We start from the raw sequence: 12800 nt of genomic DNA on the forward strand, positions 1-12800 counted from the left end.
ATAGTCCAGCTGTGTTGAATAGCATGTATTCACAACTTAAATGTGAAAAGCTGGAGTTGGTTTACTAATCAACAATAAGGAAAAGTTGGCATAAGGTATCTTTCCTTTACTGAGTTTGACGGTTGAAAATAACTTTTTTTTTTTTTTTCCCCAGTTTTTACAGGGTTTTCATTGATATGATGTCTAAGCACCTTCTAAAATTACTCAGTCATGTAACTAACACAACAGAGAGAAACTCAATAAAATTAGATACCCCACTTTTTACATTACATTAACAATAAACAATGTCCCAGAAAGAAATCAGAATGCTTTGGTATAATTTAAGAAAACAGCTGTTGCTTTTAAGTATGAAAAGAACTGGATCCAACAGAAAGGTTTTTCAAAGCATGATATATTTTTGTATCTTAAGTTTACTTTGTTGGAGTATTTTTTAACTATGTTTTCTGAAATGGTATTCAAATGAATACAGGAAACATTTTAGAAGACGACATATGACCTCAAGAAAAGTCATTTCAACACATACCAATCTCCACCACGTCAACTTTTATCCACAGTCACTTTGAAAATTGTGCAGCTTTCTGGAAATGTCTATGTATTTCCTCCTGCCAAGCTGATTTAGACAAAAAAAAATCCCCAACAAACAAACAAAAAATCCCCAACCAACAACAAAGGTAGGCCTGATCCTCAAATTGTGATGTTGTAAAAGTAATGATCTTCTGATAGTGCTTCTCCTTTGAGTACATAAAAAGTCTGAAAATAGTGCTAATGAAGAAAGGGAAGAAAAATCTCAGTGGTAGAGAAACCTTAGAAAATGTCAGAAAATTTTGTTCATCATTAAAAAACTGAAAGCACTGTAGTGTTACTGAAGTAGACCCTACTTATTTCTGCTTTGGGAAATGCTCAGTTTAATAAATAGCTGATTATAGGCATTAAAGTAAATAAATAAATAGAACTTTTTTATAGTTATGTAAATATATGTTCTAATGATTACAGTTACTCGTGAGTAAATTAAAGCAAATAAAATTAATGTAATAAAAAAATAATATATACTAAGTTTTCATATAACCAGAAACAGAACAATTAATTTCTTAATCAAATATTTAAATATTTTTCCCTGAGGAAAGTGTAACAAATACACAGATTTCTTCATTTTTTTAATGAATAGGATATTCAATAGAAATCTATGCTGTTACTGAATATTTCTCCAGGATTTATTACATAGGCCTTTCCACAGAAACTGATTTAATGTTTTCAGTATAGAAAAAGATCAAGCAGAATAAACTGTGAGAGGCAGTCTGTAACCTTGGAGACACAACAGTCATGGCTTTTGTTTTTGACTGTTACTTTATTTTAAAAGATTAAAGTGATTTTTTTTTTCCAGGTTTTTCAACGTGAAATCTTGTGAAATATTTATTTATTTTTAAGACCTCCACAACAAAATTATTTCACGGGCTCTCTATTTTGTTTTATTATTTCAATTTGAACATTGTTTCTTCTCACCAGCTGTGGAGAACAAGAATACTGATCCAGATATCAATTTCCTACTACATCCAATGAAAGATCAAACCAAGATCATTACATTAATATGATTCGTCATAGAATATTAAATTGTTATTTAGGTATTTTGCAGGGGGAAAAAAATAAAAAAAAAAAGGAGGTTCAGAAAAGAGGGCAGTTGTGTTAACTGTAATTATCTTTGCCATCTACTGTCTCCTGATGCAATAGCCATAAAGTACTACTAATGTCCTTGTAATAAAAGAAGCAGGAACTGAAAAAGAAAGATTAAAAAAAAGGCTGTGAAAACTATTAACATACTCTGACACTATTATGGCTGTCATTATAATTATGCACAACCATCTACAATGTCATGGAATTTTGTTTGTGCTGTAATACAATTTGGATTTTAGTCAGCATTTTCGGTGATTTAGAGCTTATCTATGCTCTAGTTCTTTTTTGTATTCTTTTTTTGTTAGGTTCAGCACTAACTAGTTTTAGGTTCTGTTGCTGATACATTCTTATTTATTACACCTTTCATAAATTTTTCAAATTACATGTAACTGGAATAAAAATTAAATTCTCTAATACAATTATTAAGTAAGATGATTTGAGTAAAACTTTTGAAAAAATAACTTGTAATTTTAAACAAAATACTTGGAAAAGGCTATTATTTTAGCCTGTAGGATTTTATTAATGTCTTCTAAGTGTACTCTTAAAGGCATCTTTGACACTTAAAATAGAAATACACCGTAGCCACCTGAGTCCAAGCACAACTACATTTTTCAGCAAGTGAAAGCGCAAAGACTTTAAGATAAATGATAAAAATAATTTGGCTTGTTTTACATTAATATTTCTCTGATGAAAATTTTCACATTTCTCTAAACTTCAATAGCTGTAACCATTGCAGACAAACCAATAAATATTAAAAAAAAAAAAAAAAAAAAAAAAGAAGAAGTGAGAACATTTCTATTACATGCATACTATTGTGCTCCAACACTTTTAGATTTAAAACAGTCTGTCTGTCTTACCATTTCTTAAATGGTAAGAAAATGGCTAATGGCAACTTAAAAAAAAAAAAAAAAGGCAAACATGAAGATCTTTTATTCCCACCACCACCCGTTAAATGGGTTTTAATTGTAAAAGTGAAACATAAACGAAGCCTGTCTGTTCCTCTCAAATATATGTCAGGAGAAATTCCAGCTTTAGACTTGTAGTTTGATAAGCATCACTTTTCCTCATTCATGAGTAATTTAAATTAAGATTGAGTGAAGATTTGCACCAAAAAAAATCTGTATTACAGAAGTAAAATTATTTGGGGTAGAGAGTAGTCTAAAAGATAAACAGCAATCTGCACAGAGATATTGCAGTAAGCCACTATATTTAATGTATATACTAGTAAAGATTCCTCTGAAAATTTATGGATTTTTTTTATATTCTCATGCCCCCACAAATAGCAAGGTAGAATATGGCTTTCATATTGCATCCTAAAATCAGAACACTACCATAGCTTTGACTTCAACTCAAACAAAATGCTAATTGCATATAGACTTAAAATTAATGTATCTGCAATTAACACAATAACCCAGATGAAGGTACACATGATCATAATGAATTAAAAAAAAAAAAAAAGCCATGAAATTGTTTCACTGAGATCATATGTTCATTTTATTCATAAAGAACTCAGGGACTGGTGTCTGAGTATTTTTAATAAGTGAAGATGCCTATATATGTACAACTAAAGGGTGTCAAATTCTATAGATAGTAATTTTCTCTCAGAAAGAAGGCCACAGTGCTTCTGTCAAAGTTTCCACAAACATTTTTTTTCCCCCTGTATCTTTTGCAAGGGTACAGATTAATTCTATAACATAACCACTGAGTTCAGGTCTACCATGCAGATATTTTACTATGGATATGTATTAAAGCTGACACATCTGGAATCAATCAGTCTTGTTCTTTATGTACAGGTCGACTTTAGAGACTATGCAACAATCCAGTGACACAGGTTTTGCATGTTGGGAAGATATTGAAAAAGGTATTAAATCTGTGGAACTCAAACAATATTTGATGAGAAAAACAACGCAATCACACACGCAGAACTCTCTTCATTGTCTGTGACAACAGAAACAGACAAGCTGTTTCTCTTTCCTTACATTTGTCTGCTAGAGAGAAAGAGAATAAGCAAACCATGACAGTAGTATCCTACCTAAACATCTGGTCTCAATTCCGCTCCAGAGTCCAGAAGACAGACATTCCCTCACTGCAGAGCCAACTAGCATGTATCCTGAGTCACAAGTAAATATAGCTGTAGATCCATATGTAATTTGAGTTCCAATCTTATTCCCATTTGGAGGTGTAGGAAGTTCTCCACAAGAAATAACTTTAGAGCAAAACCAAACAAAACAGAAATGTATAACTGAGAATCGCAAACACACATAGAATAATACTTATCAACCAGGAATACATGTCAACCAGTCAACCAGACAAATAAATTTCACAGCTTGAAATATTTTGCTCAGTAGAAAAAAATAGATTAAAAACTCCACATACAAAGACTGCTACTTCCCCAGAAGTAATACCTATGAAACAGCTGGGGAGGACCAATTAAAATTGTCTCTGTGAAGTTAAAAACCCTCACAATTCAGAACTTTATTAATTATTTAATTACATTGTTTTCAATGACCTTTTTCTTAATATTACAAAATCACAATTGTTCTCATTTTAAAAACTGTCTTTATGTTTCTTTGGGAAGATGTAATTTTTGTCTTCTAGGTCATAATGAAATGCTTGCTCTAGCATTCACACAATATGTTGTTATAATGAGTGAATAATGTGCATGGAATTCCTTGCTATTTATTTACAATTAAATGCACCTTTTTATTCAAAATAATAATAATTATTTAATAATTTTATTCTAAGAATTAGTAAAAAGAACTTTGCTACTAGTAAACAAGACAGTGGATTATCAAAGGGTGAAAGCAGCTAGTGCACTTTATGCTAAAAAAAATGTAATGGTAATATTGGAAACAAGACTTCCCCAAACATAGTGAAAAAAGTTTGTCTTTTAAAGAAAAAAGGGTTACAAATACATATATAGTATGTAAAATATCTATATACACAGAGATATACATACTTCTTTTTTTTGAAAAGTACCTATTGCTGGTTATCAGCATTCCACCTAATGGTAGGAATGCTGTGGATTTGCACACCGTATGGTAACCAGGTGAAAGGAAAGGTTATTTTATTTATTGTGTGTAGACAGGATACAAAGTTTTTGCATTTTTCTAGACTATACAGCATTCCTGACCTAGAAAAATATATAGGAAAATGTTCTCTCTTACTTATTTGTGCCATTATAGATTTAAGGACCTTTAAAATCCAGAAGTGTGCTTACAGGTATGGATTGCATTTCCAAATAATACCCTTTAGGATACCTAGGAATTCCAGCCAGGAAACATTTTTCTAATTAACTGATTCCAATATTTAATTAGTTACTTTCAAATAAATAAATATTTTTTATCTGACAATCTGTACTGTAGATGCAGATACAACATGTACTCACTTTGGCAGTAAGGTCGCTCATTTCTCCAACTCCACGTGCCGTTAGCAAGACACTCAATAGATGCTGGTCCCAAACCATAATATCCTGGATCACAGCTGAAAACTACTTTTGTTTTATACTCATAATGTGAACCATTCACTATTCTCCATCTTCCATGTTCCAGTGTAAAAGAATTGATGCTTGGACATGTAACAACTTCCAAAATAAAAAAACAAAAAACAAAAAAACAAAAACAAAACCAAAAAAACCCACATAGTTATTTGTGGCTTAGTACAGGCAAATTAGGAAAATATGTACCATTATTAATTCAGAAATATATTTTAAACACAGTGACATAAGATTTGAAGAGTAAGGCTGTATTTGAAATTGCATCTGGTTAGCAGCTATGAGTTCTGTCATTCAATTGATAATGATTTATGGCCCAGACAGAGAAGTGACTGTGTATGTAGAGCTATGCAATTGGTGTAGATAGAATCTATACCACGGCTCAATTCACTGCAGATTCTCAGTCACAGAACTCCTCTGACACTTTACATCAGAATATTTACTAAAACATTAGCTGCATTTCAATATAGGAATTATTTTTCTACTCAGGTAAATTCTATGAGATCTTAAAGACTCATTTGGAGAGGCTGCACATCGGTGACAATATCCATATCCAAGATGGTTGTTCAGCAGCTACACATTTTTATTTCATGTCTTAATTCTATGTGGTCTTCCTCCAAAAAACAAACAAAAATGTTCTACAATCCTAATGTAATAGAAAAAAAAGATTAACAAGCAAAACAATTTTTCCCATGACCAAAATGCACAGAGAAAAATCGTTGCTGACCACTACTTTTTTCCATTCAGACTGGTTCTTTAGGTAGAGGAAAAGGCGTGAAGGAATGCAATTTACAAGCACAAGAAAAAGAAGAAAAAAAAAAAAAAAAAGAAAAAATAAAAAGGGAAAAATCCTTTAAAGTTACTCTAGGGTAACTTTTCTTTCCTTTCCAAAATTCATTGGGTGACATAATCCAAATCTTAAAGCACATCAGACACTGAAATTTCTGTCAGTTTTACAATCACCTGGGTTTCGATACCCCATTTATAACTGATGGTATCCACTTCTCTTTGGGACTGAACATTAATTTTCTATTTACTGATGTTCCCTCAAGTTTTAGATGGTGTAGGATTATAACGATGGGCTGAGTATGAATAATAAGCAGCAGATTCAAGCAAGTGTCCCAGAGTACCAGAGACTTTGAAATTCTGGATAGTAAATAGGGTTCGTTAACACAGGAACTGTGCTACTCTCACGGAAGAGATGACTTTGGCATAAACGTCCGTAACCATCAATTTTGATTTAGCTGTAAATTAATTATCAGTTGGAACATATACTATAATCTCTAGCGTATTTATTCTGTTGTTACACATTATATATACATTTCACATACGTATTTCACAAAAATTTAATACCAGCAATTATTCATAGATTAAAGTAACCTGAAGCTGAAAGTTTAAGTAATGTGAAGATTTGTGACTTGGATAAATAAACAAAATGTACAGCCAGGTTCTTACTCACTGGAGAGTTTTAGCATGTTACTTACCTACACAGCGAGGTGTTTTATTGTGATTGCTCCAGGTACCATCCGGCTGGCAGACTGCAGTAGTAAGTTCCTTGGCTGATAGTCTATATCCATCATTGCAAAAATAAGTAACACGGGTGCCAACTAAGTAATCTGTAGTTAATATCCCACCATTTAATGGGGCTTTAGGAATTCCACAGGATATTGCTGAATAAAGAGAAAGACATAGTTATTTTATACCTTCTTCACTATAAGCTTCTGTTAATCTCAAACTGTTTATGCATTGTAGCATCAAAAGTCTTAAATTCATAAAAATAACTTTTTAGTTCATTAATGTATGTTTTAAGCCTAGAAATAAATTTTAGGGAAATAAATCCCAGAAAGTTTTTCTTTTTTGATGGAGTAGGTTAAAATAAGAACAATGGTTCATAACTCTGCAGCTATCCATTCAAAATGCAGAAGATAATAAAAAAAGAAGGAATAGAGAATATCTGGAAAAAATCTGATCGGCTTGGTTGAGTGAGTAAAGCACCAGTCTGAGACATTAAGAATCTAGTTTCTACTTCAGATTTCTTCCATCAAATGTACTGTGTGACCTCTAGTAAAGCACTAAAATTAACTTCCAGCATTCCATTTTACCTCCTGCAAAGCAGAAAGAAAATACCCTTTTGAAGTTATTGAAAACTGGCAAGCGAAAATGTAAGCCTTTTTTTTTTTTAATAATAATTATTCATCAGAAGGAAATTATTAAGAGATGTTCTGGCTCTAAATAATGCTCTGTCTGTTTTGAGAATAAGATCAGAACTCAATCTTTTCAACATTTTAACACTATACATCTAATGCAGGTCAGATAAAGAAAAAAAGGGTTTAGACACTTAGTTCTTAAGTACTTTGCTTTGAAGTGGAATTTTGAACCCTAAGAAATCACTTATCCTGCCTACACAGAGATATGAAAAGTTAAGCCTCTCAGACTATGTATGAATACTTTATAAAAAAGGGTAGTCTATTTTTGCCCCTATTGTGATCTGATCTGGTGTAAGACAGATCCGCTTCATAAGCAATGTAACAACAATGTGGCAATGTACCAAAGCTAATAATCACAGCTGAGACACAGGTACAGCATTAATGCTATCACAGTTTGCAGAACAGAGGTGATAGGATCAATGTTAAAATATGCTTGAATTGCCATAAAATTAAATTGCATAGAACATGTAATTTTTTTTTTTTTTTATGTGTACACTATACTGATATTACAGGAAACTATTGTTAATATGCTCATCACCTCACCTGGGCAACCATAAAAACATATATCTTATGGCTATCACAATATCTATTGACAACTAGAGACAAACACACATTTAAAGGAAAATAAGAAAACAGTGATGAGGAGACAATGAAGGCCCCAAGACATTCAGTTAATTCAGTCTTCCAGAGGGTAAGAGGACCTGTTCACAGAGGGATAAAAAGTGACAAGTTAACTAAATCAGAAGGTCCATCTTCTACTTCTTCCTAAACATCTGACAAAGCTGTACTATTTCACCTGGTATCACCAAAGAAGAAGCTGAGCCTTCACAACACTAAAATGCAAACATATGACCAAGTTGATATTTATTATATTTCAAATTCCTCAATAGTTTGAATTGCAGTACCAAACATGAGGCAGAGCTATCCATGCAAAGAGGAGGACAAATAAAGCAGGTATAACCAAGGTAGAATCAGATAACATTGTTTACTGCATAACTGGCCAAGCTAACCTCTTCCTTCAAAAACAAGTGTTAATCATAAAAAGAAGTTCCAGACAATAATGGAGTTGCCAGAACCAAGTCCAGTGCCAGTTACATCAGGGTCAGCATTCAGCAGGGTATAAAAACTAATATACACCTGCAAAAGACCTGTAATATATTAACAGGTGTTTCTTAAGATCCTAAGCACCAACAAACACTATAGCACTGTTTGTTCACATACTGCATATTCTGTCTCTTAGCAATCAGCAAAATATATAGCAGATATTTTGTAGACACAACCTGAGATGTTTTATATCTACCCTTGAGATTAATTACTCCTTCAGTATTCAAATATTCGTGACTTGATAAATGTAGACTCATATTATCCATGATAACAGAATCAATCTTGTGGCACAAGAAAAATATATCTTTCCCTTAACCTAAAATTTTTAAGAAACGAGTCCAACCCCAGCACACCATATGCTTCATAACAGCCTTTTATGTAAACAACAGTGCTCCCAAGGAATCATTCAATGATATTTTTAGTTTACAGTAGTTACGAGCTGAATTTTACATATGTGGAAACTTGTATAGAAATGTATCTTTTAGTTAAAGGAAAAAATATGAACAGATCAAGGCAAGTTATTGCCATGTCTGACAACTTGACAGGAAAAAAATGAAAAATATGGAACATCCAAAGTACCCCCACACCAGGTTTATCACAGAAATGTTTGGTCATTAAATGTTAGCTTCATCAGTATTGCAAATCAACTTCAGAATTATAATGGGAAATTAATCACTAAAATCTATTCTCTGTTCACAATCTTCAGAAAACAGTTCCAATTCCAGAGAAACACACACAGAGCCCTTGGGAGACCTTAACTTTATTAGTTTTCAAAGACTACCAGCATATTTTTAAAAATATCTGAAACTTCAGGAATTATTATTAGACCAGGATGAAGTTCTTAAATATGTTAAAGCACTATTAAAAGTTTATGTGATGACACTTTTGCAAACAGAAATCAGACTATTCACCCTGTAAAGGACTAGCTGATAACATTCACCAGGAACATTTCAAAAATATGTGAGACTACTGAAACTGTTCAGTGACATACTTGTCTCAACAACTTGGACATCTAACATGAAGAATTAAAAATTTTATTAAAACTAAATTTCCTGTAGATTGCCTTCCAAATAACTTTAAAGGATGCCAACTATTTCTTTTGGCATTTAGTAAGTTAATAATTGAGTTTTCACACCCGTACGGATACAGCCATATATTTGAAAATAAACAGAAGTGTATTTTGAATAAATACAAGACTTGTCTTCTACATAGTTCTATTAATTGTTCTAAGGTATATGAATATGACTATCTCAAATCTATAGCCATGTCTTAAAAAATGTAAAGTTGGAAGGTATTATGCTTTACACATCAGATATTTGTTCCTGATCACTATAAATGTACTTTAGCTTAATTTTTGAGGTAATCATAACTCATCAGGTGTAATACCTAACCAGGATTTCTTGGTATGTTTTGTTTGTTTGTTTGCTTGCTTGCTTAATACTTTATTATAATTTGTGTAACGATCACCAGTTATGCAAAACTTATGTCTGCTGTTATGGACAATTTAGATTACTGAACTAGATGATTCTTCTGTATGTAGTATTATGTTTTACACTTTACTTACTTAACATGTCTATCTAGAATTCCTGTAAAACCATTTCCCTGATATCCATATATCATATTATAAAATATTAATACTGATTTCTGATGCACCCTGTGTGAGACAATGCTTATTTGCAAGAGAAATATTTAATAATTAAAACAAAAAATCATGTAATTCTGGGATAAAAAATTAAAATTTAAAAAATAATTGGGAGAAAACCAAATGTTTAAAACACTGAATCTTCTGAGATCTATGATCAACTGTAAATATTCAAGCATTTATATGAATTCATGTTAATTCTTGTATTCAGACAGATTATTGTAAACCTATTCATTCTCTCAAAAGTTTATCATAATCAAATATCATAATTTAGTTAACCATGGGAATCCTGTATTGACTTGTGATCAGAGGCTTAATATCATTACAACGGAGATGGATACATGGATGACAAGACTTTCACATTATGATTCATTTAATGCATGTCTATATAAACAGAATAAATAATATGCAAAAGTTAGAATAGTAAAAGTTTGCAATTATTTTTTATTATTCTTACCATTATACTAATAAAATGTTAGATTTTGAAGCAGTTTCCTTGTACTTTTCATGATAGAGGAAGGGTGCTTTTTTATTAACTTTGAAACAGGTTTCATATAATTGCTGGTCTGGTTGAGGCACTTTTTTTTTTTTTTTTTTTTTAAATTCCTTAATACTGCATTGAGTCTCTTCTACTGAGATACATTTAATTCTATAAATAATGTAAAAAAGCTTTTATCCAAGGTTAAAGCGTGTATCTGGATTTTTCAGGTTCTGTCAGCCCTGTAGTGCAAGTGATTTGAAGAATGGCTGGTATCATCTATTTAGAGGTTCAAAGCTCAAAATTGCTATTCATATAGGTATAAGAATGAAAGCATTAAAAATTGCTCTAACATTTACTCATGAACTTGGAAAAAAAAAGCTGTAGTGGAGAAGGTACTGGCATTCATTAGTTATAGGAAAGGATTCAGAAGTTATAATAATGGTACAGATACAAAGTGAAAAATGTAAAGACAAAGCATTAGTTTAAATACAATCATTAAATATTCTGCAGGCATTAGAAAATGTTTGCCAAGGAATGGAGTTATTTTTGCTAAAAAAAAAGCCCACCAAACCACCACAAACCACTGGCTGTGCTGATTGCAGAAGTATCATTAAAGAATTCATAAGTTTTGAGGCCTTAGGTATCTCATTTCCTATAGGATGATGCTAGTAACTACTACAGTGATTGTAATCTTCATTTAGGAGACAGAAAACAAAGATTAAAATGAGATGCACTGTTTTTACAGAAATTGCAAATACATTATTTTTTTAACTTGCACTGCTATGCAAGGAAAAAAAAAAAAAAAGCTTTCTTTTGCAGTGTTAATAAAGCCTTTCTTTTGCTGTGTTAATACTTTTTTGTGCTGTGTTAAATGGTCATCTGTGGCAACCCTGCATTCAGATGTGTGAAAAAAAAAATTATTACAATGGCTTTGCTAGTTATTCTTTAAAAGGTAAAGAATGTGAAGTAGCAGGTGAGAGTGTGACATCGTCATCTGATATCACCTGGCAAAGTAGTTGGTAAATTCCGACTGAGTTATTATAGTTGTTAAAACAGTGTTCATCCTCTATATCATGAAGTTCTAAAACCCACTAGCCCATACTTAAAAGCATTAGAACTACTTTGTGGTGAAGCTGTACTGCTCAGTAGTAGGGTGAATGGCAAAGCCCTTGTGTCTTGTAAATATCCTCTGAGAAAACATGAGGGGCATTTACTGATGGTATTCTTAACCTTTTGATACAAGAGATCACATCATAAATCTTCTGTATCATCTGGGTATGGGGCATAATTTTCACCTCAGAAAAACAACGGGAAGTTTAGGGGTATGACTGATGTGTGGAAACAGTTTATTCCTGAAGGGTTTTGAAGTAATAATGTGTCTTTAAGTTGAATCTGAAGTTTGCTGTTGTGAGCTGCAGGTACATACCATGGCCACAAACCACTTTCCGTGCATAAGGACTTGATGGAAGAATTGAATAAAGTTCATATCATGTATCAAAGCCAGTCCTCATTAAATGCATAATTATAATTGTTATTCAATTAATACATAGATTAAATAATTTTCAGTATGCTAACAATTGCTGCCAACTGTCTTTGTACTTGATCAGACACCATGAGATTACTAAACACTTAACTCCACTTGTTCCTAAAGTATTATCTAGGTATTGCAACAATTTCCATTACTGAACTCTACTCAGTATGTTGATAATAATAATTTGTTATTTGAAACTGGTAAATTGGTTGGGTGTTTTTTTTTTCATTCCACATTGTTTGATGCACCTAATTAACAGTCTGATCAAGTACATCAAATAACTGTCATGAAGGCAGTCATTAGATAACTGATGAGGAGAAAAAGCTAAAGAATGATGTGTATCAAATGCAGTGCCTGTACATTACTTTTTTTTGAGGACTTTCAGTTTTTAAAAGTACAAGCACGCTTTTATTATGTTAATAGAAATTTATCCATAAAGTTTTGAAACTGAGATTTTTTCACCTTTGACAAAAGATAGATAGTTTTCTTCAGAAACATACAGTTCAAATATGTAAAAAAAACCCAAAACAAACCAACCAACCAACCAAACAACACCCCCCCCCCAAAAAAAAAAAAAAAAACAAAAAATACAACAAACAACCTGGAGGGAAATTAACAAATTAACATGGAACATTCCTACAGCATTTATCTCCACTGGTCAACAGGAACAAAAG

At 32.0% G+C, this 12800-nt stretch overlaps 1 protein-coding gene across 1 annotated transcript in view; it reads right to left on the bottom strand.

Moving 5' to 3' along the window:
- The window catches only part of CSMD3 (CUB and Sushi multiple domains 3), a 622514-nt gene that overhangs the window by 75853 nt on the left and 533861 nt on the right, over positions 1–12800 (bottom strand). Inside the window, exons 51-53 of the mRNA XM_026841511.1 lie at positions 6646–6831; positions 5057–5251; positions 3701–3874 (exon numbers count right to left, since the gene is read on the bottom strand). Coding sequence (XP_026697312.1) covers positions 3701–3874; positions 5057–5251; positions 6646–6831 — 555 coding nt within the window. The remainder of the gene's footprint in view (positions 1–3700; positions 3875–5056; positions 5252–6645; positions 6832–12800) is intronic.

This window comes from Athene cunicularia (assembly GCF_003259725.1).
Source record: "Athene cunicularia isolate RWA chromosome 2 unlocalized genomic scaffold, athCun1 chr2_part1, whole genome shotgun sequence".
In the NCBI taxonomy this organism is placed as follows: Eukaryota; Metazoa; Chordata; class Aves; order Strigiformes; family Strigidae; genus Athene; species Athene cunicularia.